At 45.7% G+C, this 19299-nt stretch overlaps 1 protein-coding gene across 7 annotated transcripts in view; it reads left to right on the forward strand.

Moving 5' to 3' along the window:
• Nucleotides 1–19299, forward strand: part of LOC137570966 (hemoglobin heart muscle subunit alpha-type-like) — a 49251-nt gene that overhangs the window by 15203 nt on the left and 14749 nt on the right. For 2 of the 7 annotated variants that reach the window (XM_068279658.1, XM_068279657.1), the window contains one exon: nucleotides 11776–11913. The exons of 3 other annotated variants lie outside the window; for them this stretch is intronic. In XM_068279658.1, the coding sequence (XP_068135759.1) occupies nucleotides 11776–11913 (138 nt within the window). Of the gene's footprint in view, nucleotides 1–11775; nucleotides 11914–19299 lie in introns of those variants that run through there. 2 more of the 7 variants (XM_068279659.1, XM_068279662.1) reach the window with 2 other exon arrangements.

Here is a 19299-nt window from a genome sequence, read left to right on the forward strand (position 1 = left end):
AATCAATTTCCGCTAACTTGTGACAAAAAATAAAAATCTTCTATGAACTCACCATCCTCCTAACGGAATACCTTGGGGTGTATTCTTTCTAAAATGGGGTAATTTGTGGGGTTCCTATACTGTCCTGGCATTTTAGGGGCCCTAAACCGTGAGGAGTAGTCTTGAAACGAAATTTCTCGAAATGACCTGTGAAATCCTAAAGGTACTCATTGAACTTTGGGCCCCTTAGCGCAGTTAGGGTGCAAAAAAGTGCCACACATGTGGTATCGCCGTACTCAGGAGAAGTAGTATAATGTGTTTTGGGGTGTATTTTTCCACATACTCATGCTGAGTGGGAGAAATATCTCTATAAATAGACAATTGTGTGTAAAAAAAATAAAACAATTGTCATTTACGGAGATATTTCTCCCACCCAGCATGGGTATGTGTAAAAATACACCCCAAAACACATTATACTACTTCTCCTGAGTACGGCAATACCACGTGTGGCACTTTTTTGCAGCCTAACTGCGCTAAGGGGCCAAAAGTCCAATGAGCATCTTTAGGCTTTACAGGGGTGCTTACAATTAGGCACCCCCCAAAATGCCAGGACAGTGAACACACCCCACAAATGACCCCATTTTGGAAAGTAGACACTTCAAGGTATTCAGAGAGGAGCATAGTGAGTCCGTGGCAGATTTCATTTTTTTTTGTCGCAAGTTAGAAGAAATGGAAACTTTTTTTTTTCTTTTTTTTGTCAGAAAGTGTCATTTTCCGCTAACTTGTGACAAAAAATAAAATATTCTATGAACTCACCATGCCTCTCACTGAATACTTTGGGATGTCTTCTTTCCAAAATGGGGTCATTTGGGGGGTATTTGTACTATCCTGGAATTTTAGCCCCTCATGAAACCTGACAGGTGCGCAGAAAAGTCAGAGATGCTTGAAAATGGGAAAATTCACTTTTGGCACCACAGTTTGTAAACGCTATAACTTTTACCCAATCCAATAAATATACACTGAATGTTTTTTTTTTTTATCAAAGACATGTAGCAGAATAACTTTCGCGCTCAAATGTATAGGAAATTTTACTTTATTTGAAAAATGTCAGCACAGCAAGTTAAAAAAGTCATTTTTTTGCCAAAATTCATGTCTTTTTTGATGAATATAATAAAAACTAAAACTCGCAGCAGCATTCAAATAGCAGCAAAAGAAAGCTGTATTAGTGACAAGAAAAGGAGGTAAAATTCCTTTAGGTGGTAGGTTGTATGACCGAGCAATAAACCGTGAAAGCTGCAGTGGTCTGAATGGAGAAAAAGGCTCTGGTCCTTAAGGGGCGAAAAGACTGTGGTCCTCAAGTGGTTAAAGAGCATGGTGTACTGTCCCCACTGGCTTCAAGGATCCATCTGAAAATGGCGCCTGCGAATAATGGCGCACGGTGTTGCCGCTAATCCGTTTGTCGCTTATCGATATTTAACGTTAAAGCCTTATCGTTATTTAGCGTTAACACACAGAACCCTCTCTGTACCTATCCCTAACCCCTAGACCCCCCTGGTGGTGCCTCACCCTAACCACTTCCCTGGTGGTGCCTAACCCTAAGACCCCCCTGGTGGTGCCTAACCCTAAGACCCCCCTGGTGGTGCCTAACCACCCCCCTGGTGGTGCCTAACCCTCCCCCTGGTTGTGCCTAACCCTAACCACCCCCTGGTGGTGCCTAACCCTAACCACCCCCCTCTGGTGCTTAACCCTAACCACCTATCTGGTGGTGCTTAACCCTAACCACCTCTCTGGTGGTGCTTAACCCTAACCACCTCTCTGGTGGTGCTTAACCCTAACCACCTCCCTGGTGGGGCCTAACTCTAAATTAACCACCCCATGGTGGTGCCTAATCACCCCCCTGGTGGTGCCTAACCCTTACAACCCCCCTGGTGGTGCCTAACCCTAACCTTGACAGTGTTACATTAAATTCATTCAGCGTTTTGCAGTTAAATAACGTCTGCAGTTTGGCTTATGCAGGGCGCTATTCATAAATAACGTCACTGTGCACAATAACGTCTGCTGTTTGGCATATGAACGGCGCTATTGATAAATAACGTTACTGTGTGCCGTTTTTCTTCTTTTTCCCTGTGCGCCATTGTTATACAGTACTAACGATAAATAACGATAAGTGTATCTTTTTGATGTGGCGCCATTTTTATGCATAGGCGCTGTGCGCCATTATTCACTGATCCGGGCTTCAATGCATTCTGCAGTTGTAATAAAAGAATATACATTATGGTAATTTAATGTGACAAAATGCAAAAATAATGACTTAACACATATAACATCTCTTTACTTACCAGTATATTTTAGGATGTGTAAGGAAGGAAGCTGGGGCACCCAGAGGAATCTTACACAAAGGGAAACGCACAAACTCCATGTGGGTAATGATTATTATTATTATTGATTTTATAATGATCCCTGTTGGGATTCAAACCAAGGACCCCAGAGCCGCAAGACAAGCGTGTAGGGGGGGAACCCAGCTGAGGTTATGCAGTGTCTGTATATACTGCATGATGTATAGGAACTGCCACTGGACTGTTCTATAGACTACCTTACCCTCCAGCCATGGCATCAGTAATATGGTGAATGATTGACCAAAATGAGAAAATGCTTCATTAACTTGATGGGAAAAGCCTAAAAAAAACGTGACCATCTCTAATGCCCTCTTTCCCAGGATTCCTTGTTGTCCACCAACTTTGGCGGACAACAAGGAATCCTGGGAAAGAGGGCATTAGAGATGGTCACGTTTCTGTTAGGCTTTTCCTATCAAGTTAATGACTTGATTTGTGACTTTACAAATGCAAACTTTATTTGCTTAAAGAGAAACCGTGACCCAGAATTGAACTTACCGGTAATTCCAATCAGTAGCTGATACCCCCTTTTACACGTGAAATCTATTCCTTTTCACAAACGGGTTATCAGGGGCTCTGTATGACTGATATTGTGGTGAAACTCCTACCACAAAAAAACTGTGAGGACCATGGTCCTGGAAGTTTCCTGTCTGTGAACCTTGTTGCATTGTGGGAAATAGCTGTTTACAGCTGTTTTCAACTGCCAAAAAAGCAAGCAGCAGCTACTTCCAGTGACATCACCTGCCAGCAGTAAAAATGTTAGCATGTGATAAATGTCAGAATGTAAACCAGGGAAAGGAAAGCTTTTGACTAAATCATTTATATATAATTATTGTAAAAATTAAGCACTTTTTTGTTACATTATTTTCACTAGAGTTCCTCTTTAAAGAGGAAATGTCGCGAAAATCTTAAAATTTAAAACACATACAAATAAGAAGTACATTTCTTCCAGAGTAAAATGAGCCATACACCACTTTTCCCCTATGTTGCTGTCACTTACAGTAAGTAGTAGAAATCTGACATTACCGACAGGTTTTGGGTTACTCCATCTCTTCATGGTGGTTTCTCAGCATGACCTTTATTCTTTATAAAGATATTCCCTGAAAAAGATTTATACAAATATGCTAGCCAGCCTCCCTCCTCGCTGCACACTTATTTGGCAGTTGGACGGAGCAACTGCTATTTACTTTTAAAAATAAAGAAAACCCTGAGAACCCCCCCCCCCCCACATGAGAAGATGGGCTAGTCCAAAATCTGTTGGTAATGTCAGATTTATACTACTTACTGTAGGTGACAGCAACATAGAAGAAAAGTAATTTATGGCTCATTTTAGAATTGTACTTCTTATTTGTATATCAGCACTTTGGCATAGTGGTTAGCGCTCTCGCCTTGCAGCGCTGGGTCCCAGGTTCGAATCCCAGGCAGGTCAACACCTGCAAGGAGTTTGTATGTTCCCCCCGTGTCTGTGTGGGTTTTTTCCGGGCACTCCGTTTTCCTCCCACATTCCAAAAACATACAGATGAGTTAATTGGCTTCCCCTAAATTGGCCCTAGACTATGATACATGCACTGCATGATACTTACATAGACATATGACTATTGTAGGGACTAGTTTGTGAGCCCCTCTGAGGGACAGTTAATATGTCAGCGCAATATAAATACTTAAAATAAAAAATAAATATATGTTTCCATGTAACAGAGGTCCTTTAAAGGAGGTCATCTATGCCAACAGGGCTACAATTAAAGTTCAACTAAAAATGGTAGGATGCTAAACAAGTCTTTTTGCAATTCATGACATTAATAGTCTCAATTTTCAGTTGTGTATGAATTCTCAAACTTGACAGTAAGCTCCAATCCAAGCCTCAAGTCTTTTCATTCTCTGAAGTATAGACTGCTCAGAATTTCCCTTCTCTGAAGTATGAACTGCGCATAAATGTAATTCTCTGAAGTGTGGAGTGTTTAGAATTACCCTTCTCTGAAGTATTAGCTGCTGAGAATTTCCAGTGTTTTAAGTATTGTGATCTGTTAAAATGTATTTTCTCTGACGTATGGACTGCTTAGAATTCCCCTTCTCTGTAGTATGACCCGCCCAGATTTTTCCTTTTCTAAAGTATTGACTACCAAGAATTCCCCTTCTCTGAAGTATGGTTATCTCAGAATTTCCCTTTTCTGAAGCATGGGCTGCTCAGTTTCCCTTCTTTCGAGTATAGACTGCTCAGAACTTCCCTTCTATGAAGTATGGACTGCTCAGAATTTCCTTTCCCTGAAGTATGACCTGCGCAGAATGTCCCTTCTCTGAAGTATGGGCTGCCCAGAAGTTCCCTTCTCTGAAGTATGACCTGCCCAAAATTTCCTTTCCCTGAAGTATGGACTGTATGGAATTTTCCTTCTCTGAAGTATGGGCTGCTCAGAATTCCCCTTCTCTGAAATATGACCTGTCCAGAATTATTTACATTCTCTGAAGTGTGACCTGCTCAGAATTTCCCTTCTCAGGGGTATGATTTGCTCAGAATTTCCCTTCTCCAGAGAATGGACTGCCCAGATTTTCTCTTCTCTGAAGTATGGACTGCTCAGAATTTCCTTTCTCTGAAGTATGACCTGACCAGAATTTCCCTTCTATGAAGTATGAACTGCTCAGAATATACCTTCTCTGAAGTGTGGACTGCTCAGAATTTCCATTCTCTGAAGTATGGGCTGAAGTATGGACTGCCCGGAATTTCCCTTCTCTGAAGTATGGTCGCTCAGGATTTCCATTCTCTGAAGTATAAACTGCTCAGAAATGCAATAAATCCCCCTTCTTTGATGTATGACCTGCTCAGAAGTCCCCTTCTCTGAAGTATGACCTGCCCAGAATTTCCCTTCTCTGAAGTATGGACTGCCCAGAATTTCCCTTCTCTGAAGTATGAACTTCTCAGAATTTATCTTCTCTGAAATATGGACTGCCCAGAATTTCGCTTCTCTGAAGTATGGAGTGCTCAGAATTTCCCTTCTCAGAAGTGTGGACTGCCCAGAATTTTCCTTCTCTGAAATATGGACTTCTCAAAATATTTCTTCTTTTTCATTAGTAATTAGCTGTAACTAGAGATGGCGAACTTGTTCGCGCGAATTCCGGGGGTTCGCGTTCGTGGCTAACCACGAACCTTTAGCGAGTTTGAAACGCCCCCTATAACACATCATTGGGCTAAACTTTGACCCTCTACATCACAGTCAACAGACACATGGCAGCCAATCAGGCTGCATTCCTTCCTAGAGGCCCCCCCCCCCCCCCCTTATAAAAGGCAGCAGTGTCGGCCATGTTCTCACTCTGTGTGCTGCTGTGTTAGTGAGAGAAGGAGAGAGGTTGCTGCAGAGATAGGGAAAGCTTAGTTAGGCTCTTGTTAGCTTGCTCCTTGCTGATATTTGTTGCTGAAAAGCACCACCAAAACAGCTCTTTTGAGAGCTAATGTTCTTGTGATGCTTTTTTTTGTGTGTGGCCCACTGACACTGCATATACAGCCCCGTCTGCCGCAACTGGCCCTTGCTAATTGCTATAATGTGCCAGGCCCAGCACATTCAGTGCCTAGTGTGACTGCTGCACATTGTATTATAATACCAGTCACTGCATACATTTCACTGCACCTGTGTGACCGCACGCTGTTTTATATACCAGTCACTGCTTACCTTTCATTGCATCTGTGTGACCACACACTGTTTTATATACCAGCAGTCAGTGCATACCTTTCACTGCACCTGTGTGACTGCACATTGCATTATACCAGCAGTCAGTGCATACCTTTCACTGCACCTGTATGACTGCACATTGTTATACCAGCAGTCACTGCATACCTTTCACTGCACCTGTGTGACTGCACATTATTATACCAGCAGTCACTGCAACCTTTTCACTGCCCCAGTGTGATTGCACATTGTTTTATATACCAGCAGTCAGTGCATCCATTTTCACTGCACCTGTGTGACTGCACATTGTTATACCAGCTGTCACTGCATACCTTTCACTGCACCTATGTGACTGCTGCACATTGTACAGGCCCAGCACATTCAGTGCCTAGTGTGACTGCTGCACATTGTATTATAATACCAGTCACTGCATACCTTTCACTGCATCTGTGTGACTGCACACTGTTTGATATACCAGTCACTGCATACCTTTCATTGCATCTGTGTGACAGCACGCTGTTTTATATATCAGCAGTCACTTCATCCATTTTCACTGCACCTGTGTGACTGCACATTGTTATACCAGCAGTTGCTGCATACCTTTCACTGCATCTGTGTGACTGCAAACTGTTTTATATACCAGTCAGTGCATACCTTTCACTGCATTTGTGACTGCACATTGTATTATACCAGCAGTCAGTGTATACCTTTCACTGCACCTGTGTGACTGCACATTGTATTATACCAGCAGTCAGCCAGACCGCAATTATTTTTCTAAAAAGGCGATACCCAAACTGTACCATGATGTTGAAAGGCAAGTGGAGTCATCTCTGGCACACACCGTTGGGTCAAGGGACCATCTGACCACAGATGCCTGGTCTGCAAAGCACGCTGGAAAGCTGCCATCACCTGCACTCTCGCCATGGTGCGCACCAGCACGGCCATCTGTTTGCAGTGCGTTACACAGTGAGTTTGGTCTTTCAGTGTGAAGCAGTACACTACTTACACTACCTGATCCATGTCTACACACGCAAGATGTTTTCAAGCACTTTATGCCTCCAATTTAGGAATGCAATGTGATTTCTGCCCTTTAGGGAATATAACCCTGCTGTGTGTCACATTCGTAATTTTCACCGGGACTTTTGGCATGTATCCCACTCCGCCATGCCCCCCTTCAGGTGTTAGACCCCTTGAAACATCTTTTCCATCACTTTTGTGGCCAGAATTAGTATTTGTAGTTTTGAAAGTTCGCCTGCCCATTGAAGTCTATTGCGTTTCGCGAAGTTTGCCGGTTCGCAAACCGAAAATCGGAGGTTTCAGCCAACTCTAGCTGTAACAGAGCAGGAGATCTTGTTACACATCTCCAACTCCTAGACTAATCCTGTGCTTGGCAGCCAACTTTGACCCCTCTTCGTAACAGATTCTATTAGGTGAGATGGCTGTGACTTGTACATGGATGCAGAGATGGATTAAGATGTAATGGGGCCCTAGGCAAGGTACCAGATTTGGGGCCCACCTGTGGTCTTTTTGGTTAGCTGAAATGTAGAGAGGTCAGAGAAGCTGGCTGGTGGGCCCCTTAACACCTACTAGTTCCCAGGCACCTGCCTAGGTTGCCTGATGGATGATCCTGCTCTGCTTGGATGACAAGGTTAAAAATATTTGCCATTAGTCCTTGCAATGTGTAGGGCTCTAGATTCAGTGTAACAGAGCATTATGCGGACGATACAGATCTTTAGCATTGCTCAGTTCAGGAGTGATTGCTTTTGCCCAGGAGATCTCTAGCCTTTGAGCAACGTCTGGAAAATCATGTCTCTAATTTCGCCTTATTTATGTCTCGTTGTTTATAGCCTCCCGAAATGACTGCAGGCTGTATATTAGCTGCCTGCTGACAGTGAGAGAGTCCGTGCAAAGAAGATGCATCCTATTCCAGGAATCTCTGGGGAGTGACAGATGACGATCCCCCTGCGATATATATATAACTATTGTCTCTCCTCTCATTTATTGTGACCTTTTCAGGAGACGCAACGCTCACCACCCTGGCTGCCATATACAACCAATGCATAGGCCGACATCTTATCTCACCTTCACTTGCATATCCAGGAAGGTGACCCAGCTGCAGGAGGCTCCACCCACAATTCCAGGCAGTTCATTGACTTACAGGAGGAACTGGAAAACACTAGAGTGTTATACCGAAAACTATATATGTTTGTTGGTACGGTAGCAGGAAAAAAGGGCGCCGGCTGAGGGTGGACGAAAAGGGCGCCGCCGAAGACTTTAATGCAATTATAGTTAATGCGGCGAAAAAAGCAGAAAAAAGGGCGCCATGAAAAATGTTGTTAATAACATTACAACATTATAGTTTTTGAGGTAGTTATCGTTTACAACGGTATAGTTTTTTGTCATATTATTTCGTTAATAACTACAGATTTTACATTTTCAAAGGTATTATCGTTAATATATGTAAAAAGGTGTTTTCTGCAGAGGGAGTGGTTAGGGTTAGGCAGAACCAGGGGGAGTGGTTAGGGTTAGGCACCACCCAGGCGGCGGTTAGTTTTAGGCACCACCAGGGGGGTGGTTAGGGTTAGGCACCACTGGGGGGGGGTTAGGCACCATCGGGGGAGTGGTTAGGCGCCACTAGGGGAGTGGTTAGTTTTAGGCACCACTGGGGGGGTTAGGGTTAGGCACCTCTGGGGGGGTGGTTAGGGTTAGGCACCATCGGGGGAGTGGTTAGGCGCCACTAGGGGAGTGGTTAGTTTTAGGCACCACCAGGGGAGGGTTCTGTGTGAAGGGAGGGTTGGGTTAGGCTGTATTGACGAAAAACGTAACAACATTTAACGTTAATATTTATTCGTTATTATTTCTCGTTTGTTTTTGCAACAGTAATTATCGTTAATAAAGCTTGACAACGATGGTTCTCGTTAGCAAATTTCGTTAATACCTGGCGCCAAATTCGTTAATAAGTCGGGCCCTTTTATCACAGTGCCCTTTTTTCATGCACACGTTGGTACCCTTGTAGCTGATTGAAAAAGGGACTTATTTTCCCAGAGATGTGGTTAAATGAAAAGCAATTGTCCCATGTATACCGGCATACTGCCGGTGTGTCTTCCAGTAGAGTGTAAAATAGATACAGTACAGTAGAGTATACTTTAACCGCTTGATGAATCTGGGGCAGTATAGGCCCCGTTTACACTTAATCGGTTAGTATGCGTTTTTTTTTTCTCCTCCATAGCAGTGCATTGAGAAAATGATTTCAGTAAAAACGCGTTAAGTGTGAAAGGTGCCATAGGAAAACATGGGCATTACTTTGAAAATCAGTTGTCCTTTCAGTTATAACTGAGAGCAACTGATTAAGTGTAAACAGGGCCTATATCTACGCCCCGCAGGAGGACCGTTGCTGTTCCAGAGGCGTATATATACGACTCCCGCCACATCGCCGCTGAGTGCGCTCCCCGCCGTCTCCCACGCACACTCCTACACTCGTTCACATCCCCGTCGGACCGGTTAGCAGGGAACACTGTTCCCATTCATTGATCTAAGTCCCCATGTCAATGTACACCGGCATCAATGAGATGCCTGCGTCACTGTATCGTTATTGTAACACGTCCATGCATTACTTCCTGTTTTGCATACTTATAGTACGCTAATAGGAAATAATGCGCGAGGACATCTTGTGGCCAAATAGTAAAATCACACCTACATACATTTATTTTGATAAAAAGACCCACAATTACATTCCAATTAACTCCTTCCCTCCTACACTCTCCCATAGTACCCCCCATTTTTTTTTTTTGCATTAAAAAAAAATGACAATTACAAAAAAAATACATAAATAGATACCTTAGGGACGGAACTTTTTAATATGTATGCCAAGAGGGTATCTTACTGTTAATTTTTAAATTATGGGCTTGTAATTAGTGATGGATGAAAACTGAAAAAAAATGCACCTTTATTTCCAAATAAAATATTGGGGCTATACATTGTACTAGGGAAAATTTTAAATGTTGTAATAACCGGAACAAATGGGCAAATAAAATGTGTGGGTTTTATCCACGGGTAGAACATTTTATTTTAAAGCTATGATGGCCGAAACTGAGAAATAATGATTTTTCCCCCCTTTTTTTCTTACTATTCCCATTAAAATGCATTTAGAATAAAATAATTCTTAGCATAATGTACGAAAACAAAAGGAAAAAATATATACGTACCAGGGGCTTCCTCCAACCCCCTCCAGGCTGATCGCTCCCTTACTGTCCTCCTCCGCTGCCTGGATCTGAAGTGAGAAGAATATGGAGGCTGCAATATTTACTTCCTTTTAAACAATACCAGTTGCCTGGCAGCCCTGCTGATCTATTTGGCTGCAGTAGTGCCTGAATAACACCAGAAACAAGCATAGCTAATTTGGTCAGATCTGAAAAACACCTGATCTGCTGCATGCTTGTTCAGGGTCTATGGCTAAAAATATTAGAGGCAGAGGATCAGTAAGATAGCCAGGCAAGTGGTATTGCTTAAAAGGTTATAAATATGACAGCCACCATATCCGTCTTGCTTCAGTTGTCCTTTAAGAAAAACTTTAGTTAGAGAATTCATTCTGGATAGAGATTTCCCATTCCTCCATTCAACCAATCGTTCCACTCATCACCTATGGTGTAGGTATTTGGCGGAAGAGTTCCTCTGAACTGCTCGTGTCCCCAGGTAGCTCTGAGAATGAGCACATCACTACTGCGCATACGCAGACCAGACTCACACATGTGCAGTAGGGATGCGCTCACCCTTGGAACTATTGGGGGATGCAAGTAGTTTAGAAGGCTTGCAGTAAATTTGTGTACACACTAGTGGTGGACGTTTGGGTGACGCCATAGGCGCCCACTGAATTTAGCAGTATTGGAGGGGAAATTTGAGCGCATGCATAGAGATGGTGCCCAAATTAACCCTCAAGGGTGTTTGTTCGGGGACAGTTAGGGTTAGGGCCCGTTTCCACTAGGAGTGGTGCGATGTGGCTACATAGCCGCATCGCACCACAGGTGTCCTGAAACACTTGCACAGCTATGAAAGACTTTCCACATGAGTGCATCTTGTGCGGAGCGGTGCAGTGCCATTGGCAGGATTTGGTGTGCCGTATCAATTGTTATGTATAGAGTGCTTGGGGGGCCCCATTGTGAAACTTGCATCGGGGCCCAAAGATCCTTAGCTACGCCACTGCTCGCACTGCCGCATCCGCCCGCAGCCGTGTCCTATTTCCTCCAACACACTTCCGCATCGGGAGATACGGAAGTGATGCGGCCGGAGGCAGAAGTGATGTGATACGGCTAGGCATTCGCATCACCTTGTAATGTAAACCGGCCCTTAGGCGTCAGGAAGGGTGTTTGTTCGGGGAGAAAGTTAGGGTTAGGCTTCAGGATGGGTGTTTGTGCTGGGGGGATGGTTAGGGCGTCAGGAAGGGTGTTTGTTCGGGGAGAAAGTTAGGGTTAGGCTTCAGGAAAGGTGATTGTGCTGGGGGGACAGTTAGGGTTAGGCTTCAGGAAGGGTGATTGTGCTGGGGGGACAGTTAGGGTTAGGCTTCAGGAAGGGTGATTGTGCTGGGGGGACAGTTAGGGTTAGGCTTCAGGAAGATTGTTTGTGGGGGGGGGGATGCTTAGATGTCAGGAAGGGTGTCTGTTTGGGGAGGGGGGGGGGGGGGCGACAGCTAGGGTCAGACGTAAACTTACAGATATTCTACTATTGGCTTTCCTGGGTGTCCAAATTTCCAGGCGCCCTTTTATTACTTATGCATTCAGGTTCTTTGACCTAGCGAAGCAAACCGCTACACCAATAGACAGAGCTGGAACGAGAGGCCAGGTGAAGGAACACGGAGACTCTCTGCTATCCAAAGCCTTCACTCTACTCAGGTAAGTGATTTTTCTCACTTTAGGTTTACTTTAAGCGAACCATGATTTGTACTCATATATCATTTTGAGTTATTAGATTGTGTTGCTGGGGCAGTTTACATCCAGCATGAAATTTTTCTGTGTGCGTTGGTGAAGTAAGTATAAGTCTGCTCACATGAAGGATAATCCATAGGTAACAGAAAGCGCTGAGTCCCTCTTAATCTATAGCACACAAAATGTCTTAATCTAATTCATTCTGGGCACAATGAACAATGGAGCAGCCGCAGAGGGCACCGCCACCGCCGATATGGCAGAACAGAATACCCAACCCAGCCAGAGATCGCAGACCAGAGAAAAATAACTACATTGCTGTAGGCAATAGAAATGGCCTGAACTGTTCGCCGACAGACAGTTTCCTGCAAATTTCCGCTGTTCGCCTTCTCGACGAACTGCGAACATTTGGCGTGTTCTACCCGCCCCCTATAGATCATCGTGGAGCCAAACTTTGACCCCTTACCTCACAGTCAGCAGACACATGGCAGCCAATCAGCTAGCAACCCTTCTTGGACCCTTCACCCCCCTATTAAAAAGCAGTTGCGGTAGCCATATTGGATTAATTCTCTGCTGGCTGCTGTTAGTGAGAGCAGGGTCAGTCTTGCTGCAGATAAGTAGGGAAAGCATTAGCTAGGCCTGTGTTCTTATTCCTCATTGACTACTTGCTGAAAGCACCCCAAATAGCCCTTTTGAGGGCTAGTATATAGGTCTCCTGTGTTTTTATTTTGTGTGTGACATTCCACAGCCCACTGACACCCAGAGCTGTGCACACTACTGCTATTGTGGCCACATTAAGTTGCAGGCACAGAGTACCACTCCAGTGCATTATTTGTAGGAATGTACTGTGATTTCTGCTCTTTAGGGATTAAAACCTGACTCTGCATCAACTCCGTAATTTTTGGTGGGACTATTGGCATGGATCCCCCTCTGGCATGCGGAAGTTCGCGTTCACTGTTCGTGACCCCAAAATTTGATGTTTGTGACATCTCTAGTAGGCAATACCTCTTACTGGAAAATGAAATATGTCATCGGACATCCTCCGGGCTGTACTGCGCAGGCGCAGAACTACTGCGCCTGCGCAGTACAGCCCGGAGGACGTCCGATGACGTCAGCGCGCCCCCGTGAGGCGCATTTTGAAACGCAGAAGAGCCCGACCTGGCAGCCGGCCTGGCCAGGTCGGGTCGGCCACCGGAGAGGACCGGGAGCCTGCGGAGCGGCGCCGAGGGCACGTCCTGGCTGCCCACGGCTGGAGGAAGCCCCAGGTAAGTGGATGGGCATTTTTATTTTTTTAAGAGCCACCCTGAACCTTCCCTTTAAGAAGACTCAGGGGACTGTTTATGAAGTTGTATTAGAATGTGAAATGTCTTTCCTATCCTATATATGTAGTGAGAATCATTGCTAGTGCCCAATCAATTTTCCCATGAGAGCATCCCCATCATCTGTTAGGCTACTGCAGTCAGGGCCAGTTCTAGCGACAATAGGTCCTTGGGTAAATTTAACATGGCGGGATGGGGGCTGACGGATCCCTTCTACCTTTCTCCGACAGACCATACCCACACTTACCTGAGGCAGCATTAAGGCCCTTTTTTTTTTTTTAATAATCTTTATTTATAGAAAAAAAAAATTTCTTCCATCAAATATACAAATACAATAAATATCATACTCAATATAATATCAAGCACATCCTAAATCCAATTAACCATAATGCCATCCTAAAATTTTTTAAAAAAAAAAAACAAGCCAGCACCTCTATTGCGTACATTGCCAGTTCGTGCCAGATGTGTAGCTTAGAGACCCAATAATTGAAGGGTGCAGATGGATTGTTCAACACGGCTACGCCATCTGACATGTAGTCCTTGACCATCTTCTGCAGGCAATTGGTGTTGGAGGTGGAACTGGGCGATTGCTGTTCTGTGGGCTGCTGCATGGGTGTCAGAAAATGTTGCCACTCCAAGGACACTGCCGATACCATTCCCTTGTGGGCACTAGCTGCAGCTTGCGTTCTTTGTTCCCCAACTCGTCCTGGGTTTGCAGAAGTCAGTCTGTCGGCGTGGAACTGGCTAGAGGAGGAGGAGGATGTCAATCTCCTCTCTAATGTCTACACAAGGGCCTGCTGCTATTCTTCAATTTTGACCTGTCTGACACTTTCTCCAATGAGTTTTGGAACATTGTCTTTGTACCGTGGATCCAGAAGGGTATAAACCCAGTAATCCACGTCGTCCAGAATTCGAACAACGCGCGGGTCGCATTCAATGCAGTCTAGCATGAATTGAGCCATGTCTGCCACAGTCCTAACAGAATCCTCATCATGTTCTTCTGAGCTTGACGCACCCTCATCATCATCACCAGCATCACGCCGTCGCCCACCTTCTTCCTCGTCTTCTTCTGCTGTCCATTCCCGCTGAATCGTGGAAGTCCAACGTGCACCGCTCTATCCCTCGGCAGTGGGGGCATCCAAGTCCTGCTCCAACTCCAGCTGTTCCTCGTCCTCTTCTTCAGCATAGCTGGGAGGACCAGCGTTTCCTGAGGCAGATTGTCTGATGTTGGTATCATCATCACGCTGATCGTTGTCCTCTTGAGATTCCCCCACTTGCATCCTGACTGCAGCTTTCTTGATCTGCAACATTGATCTCTTCAGTAAACACAGCAGTGGTATCGTAATGCTGACTAAAGAGTTGTCACCGCTCACAAGCAACGTGGATTGCTCAAAATTTTGGAGGACTTGGCAGAGGTCCAACATGGTGGCCAATCAGATCCACAGAACTTGGTAGCTGCCCGGATGCGCCTCGGTACTGCGCCGTCATGTACTGGACCACTGCACTCTTCTGCTCGCAAAAGCATGCTAGCATGTGCAGCGTCGAATTCCAGCGCGTGGGTACGTCACACACCAAGCGATGGTTCGGTAGATTGAACCGCTCCTGCATCTTGGTGAGTCCCTCCGAAGCGGTACTGGACTTTCGGAAATATTTGGCCACTCGTCGCACCTTCAGCAGAAGATCTGCCACGCCTGGGTATGTCCTCAGGAACCGTTGAACAACTAGGTTCATAACAGCAGCACGGTGGCGTAGTGGTTAGCTCTCTCGCCTTGCAGCGCTGGGTCCCTGGTTCAAATCCCAGCCAGGGCACTATCTGCAAAGAGTTTGTATGTTCTCTCCGTGTCTGCGTGGGTTTCCTCCAGGCACTCCGGTTTCCTCCCACATTCCAAAAACATACAGATAAGTTAATTGGCTCCCTCTAAAATTGGCCCTAGACTACAGTACTTACACTACATAATATAGACATATGGCAATGGTAGGGATTAGATTGTGAGCTCCTTTGAGGGACAGGTAGTGACAATATATATATATGTATACCCTGTACAGCGCTGCGTAATATGTCGGCGCTATATAAATACCAAATAATAATAAAATAATAATAACGTGTCCCAGGCAAGGGATGTGTCTCAGCTTAGCCAACTTAAAGCGCGAATGAGATTGCTCCCATTGTCACACACAACCATGCCTGGTTTCAGGTCCAGCGGTGCATAGCCCCCAACCGTCCCGGATTGGTCGGGATTCTCCCGATTTGGGGGGGCCCTCTCGCTGTCCTGGGCCCCCCTCTTGAATCCCGGCCGGCTGGGCAGATAATGGAGGCGGAAAAACTGATCGAGGCTCCAGCCTCGGTAATGAGGGATGCGGGAGCTTCACTGCTTCCTCCCTCTCTCTGAATACCCCCCTATGTATGTCTGTGTGCCCCCCTCCCCTTCCTGTAGGCAGAGTGAGCGCAGCGGAGCGGGCAGTCGGGTCCTCTTACTGCTAATGCACGCGTACACTGTCTCTGGCATCCGACCTCCATGTGCTTCCTGTTTACTATGACGTCAGTGTTGCTGGGGGGTGGAAGCGAGCCGCTACCCTGGCCTTGCGTGTTTGACCACAGAGTGCTATGTTTGGCTACAATGTGGCGGCGCATGCTGGTGGTGGAGAGGTTGTTGACATTTTTCCCCCTGCTCAGTCGGGTCCTGCACACCTTGCAAATCACCATGGTAACATTCACCCTGCAGTCTTCAAAGAAAGCCCAGACTTTTGAGCTCCTGCTTTGCTGGCGAGTTTGCTTCGTGCCTCTTTGGCGTCTCACTTGTACGGCTACGCCTGTTGTGTCCGAAATACCCCGTCTACTTTGTGGCACACGGCGAACTCTTGCAGCAGTGGGTTCTGCAGCAGACTTATCTGTACTGCTGCTATCCCGACGGCGAGGTTCTACTCGATAATCCGGGTCTGTGTCCACATCGTCCAAAACCTCCTCTTCCATCTCCTCATCTGTGTCTGTGTGCAGTGGACTAGAGCTCCCCAGAACACCCTTTGCGCACCTCACTCCCATGTCTTCAAGATGTTCTTGGTGGACCTCCTGCAATTCCAATTCCTGCGCACATTGCTCAGGGATTTGGGTGTCTTCGTCCTCGCCTTGCATTTCAATGAGTGGTGCAGTTTCCTCGCACAATGGTTGTGAATCCGGGCACAACATTTCTGGCTGTTCCATTGTTTGTGGGGGTAGGAGTGGGAATAGCTCCTCCGAAGAGCCCATTGTGTCCGGAAATAATTGTTCGGATTGGTTATTTGGCCATTGTGTGCATGGTGTAGCTGCTGGTTGTGTCCCCTTTGTGCCCACTGGCTCCTTGTAACTGGCAGAGGACCTCGTGCGTGACAAGGATGTGCTGGTGCTGCTGCTGCTTAACCCACTGCTGGACGCTTGAGAGGTCAACCAATTCACTATCCGGTCCTGCTCTTGTGGATTAGTGAGGGTTGTTTGTCTGGCACACATGGGTGGTATTGAGTGGGTTTTCTTAGGTGCTCCACTGCGGCCTCTACGTGAACCGTCAGGGGAAACACCTCTTCCCTTGCCCCTCCCTCTTTCACTGGATTTCTTCATTATGGTTGTACTGATCCCAGCAGTACACGCACACTGACTGGCAGTACAGTGGCAATAAGACAATGCTATATAGTATGTTATACACTGGTGAGGGACGGAAGTACTACTGATCCCAGCAGTACACGCTGACTGTGGCAGTACAGTGGCAATAAGACAATGCTATATAGTATGCTATACACTGGTGATGGACGGAAGTACTACTGATCCCAGCAGTACACGCCGACTGTGGCAGTACAGTGGCAATAAGACAATGCTATATAGTATGCTATACACTGGTGACGGACGGAAGTACTACTGATCCCAGCAGTACACGCTGACTGTGGCAGTACAGTGGCAATAAGACAATGCTATATAGTATGCTATATACTGGTGACGGACGGAAGTACTACTGATCCCAGCAGTACACGCTGACTGTGGCAGTACAGTGGCAATAAGACAATGCTATACAGTATGTTATACACTGGTGACGGACGGAAGTACTACTGATCCCAGCAGTACACGCTGACTGGCAGTACAGTGGCAATAGACAATGCTATATACTGGTGGCGGAAGTACTACTGATCCCAGAAGTACACGCTGACTGGCAGTACAGTGGCAAATAGACAATGCTATATACTGGTGGTGGAAGTACTACTGATCCCAGCAGTACAAGCACGCTGACGGGCACTACAGTAGTATGACTAGGAGGCTGGGGGGGGCCCTGGCTAGCCTAGCTGGTGAGAGAGTCTAACCTGCCTGCCTACCCAAAGCTAAACCCAACTTCAAGTGGTGGAGAAATGACGCGGTTCGGGTATTTATTTACCCGAACCACGTGACCCGCTCGGCCAATCGCAGTGCGAGCCGCGTGTTCGAGCCCGAACCACGTGACCCGCTCGGCCAATCACAGCGCGAGCCGAACGTTCGGGGAACGTTCGGCCATGCGCTGTCAGGCCGAACAAACGTTCGACCGCATGGCCGAACGCATGGTCGAACACCACGAGGTGTCCGGCGGAGCCCGAACCGAACTCGAACAGCCCAAAATCCGGGCGAACCCGAACAGTGGCGAACACTGTTCGCCCATCACTAGTTATAACGTCTTTTGAATATTCATTGCTCTCCTTGTTTCCAAGTGGGAACATTTTAAATACTTCCTGTGCAGACAGGAAGTACAGGCACATTACATCTTAAATGGTGACAGGGACAGCAACAGATAAACTTTTATGAAACAGTGGGGAAGAGATACCATCCCTATCTAGTTGTTTTTGCTGTTTAATGACATATTAAAGCTCAAAACCTCCATGGATGTTCCAAGGACAGGGAGTGAAGGTAATTATGTTCAATTGGGACACAGACTGCAATAAAACACCCCAAAAGCTTCAAACCCCTTAAAAACTTAAACACATAATCAATACAGCAGGATCTGCTATGGCACCCACATTTAATTGTCGGAATAAATTTTGCAGCTTCACTGAAGTTTCAAGCAGTTATTAATAAAACAAACCAGCATGAACAACAACACAAAGACTAAAATAGATTTAAATACAGCACTGTGTAGATAATGTAACAGTGAGTGACATCTAAGGCTGGAGGCAGAAATGCCACAACATAGATTTTTTTTTTTAGTCAAAGATAATGCACACCTACTACAAAGTACTTACTACTCAACCCAATCCTGCCTAAATCCTCCCACAAAATAGCACGTGGAACTGCAAACAGTCATGTGGCAGAAACGTTCAGAACTCTTTAAAAGCTTTTACACCCTTCCTATTACCAAAAGATTATAATTGTTTGATTTCTACACACTCCCCTCTATTTAGATGTACAATTACTTTTATCTTTTAATTGTCCGGGTTGATCTTACTCATTACCTGCTAGTGCTGATTAAACACTTTCCATTCCCCAGAGGAAAAAGGAAAAAAGAAAACAGTCATGCCAGCAGCGATTCTGGCAGCAAATCAAGCTGAGTATTCTTAGATTACGGCCAAATGAATTCCCTTGGATCAGAGCCTCCATTAAAGATGCCTAATACGTAACGTTATGTAATAGCAAGGCCGGAAATGTAAGCCTAGGAAATGCTTTACTGAGGAAAAGAATGAAGTGTTGGCCAACCGTCACTGTATTCTTGCCAGTTGCCCCAGATTTCCGGCAGGGTCACACGCCTCTCCACACTCAGGCTGCTGGTTTAACAAAATGCGCCTCGTACTTTGCGTATTTTAGAAGTTGCTACACACAGTGCTTGTGAGATACTTGATGAGTTGCATACTGACGGCAAAATGTCTTGCACTTTTGTTTGTAGCTTTGGAGTTCTCAGTTCAGTGCCCACCATAGACGCAAAGTTGTATACTCACCTCCCGAGGCAGGAAGATGGATCCAAACAATGTCTCACAATGACTAGCGTAACGTTCCCCAACCCCTTCTCCTGCCAGTGTGTATACGCGTTGTCACGCAACAGCGCACGATGGGCGCAAA

The sequence above is a fragment of the Hyperolius riggenbachi genome, chromosome 4 (genome assembly GCF_040937935.1).
Source record: "Hyperolius riggenbachi isolate aHypRig1 chromosome 4, aHypRig1.pri, whole genome shotgun sequence".
Taxonomy (NCBI): Eukaryota; Metazoa; Chordata; class Amphibia; order Anura; family Hyperoliidae; genus Hyperolius; species Hyperolius riggenbachi.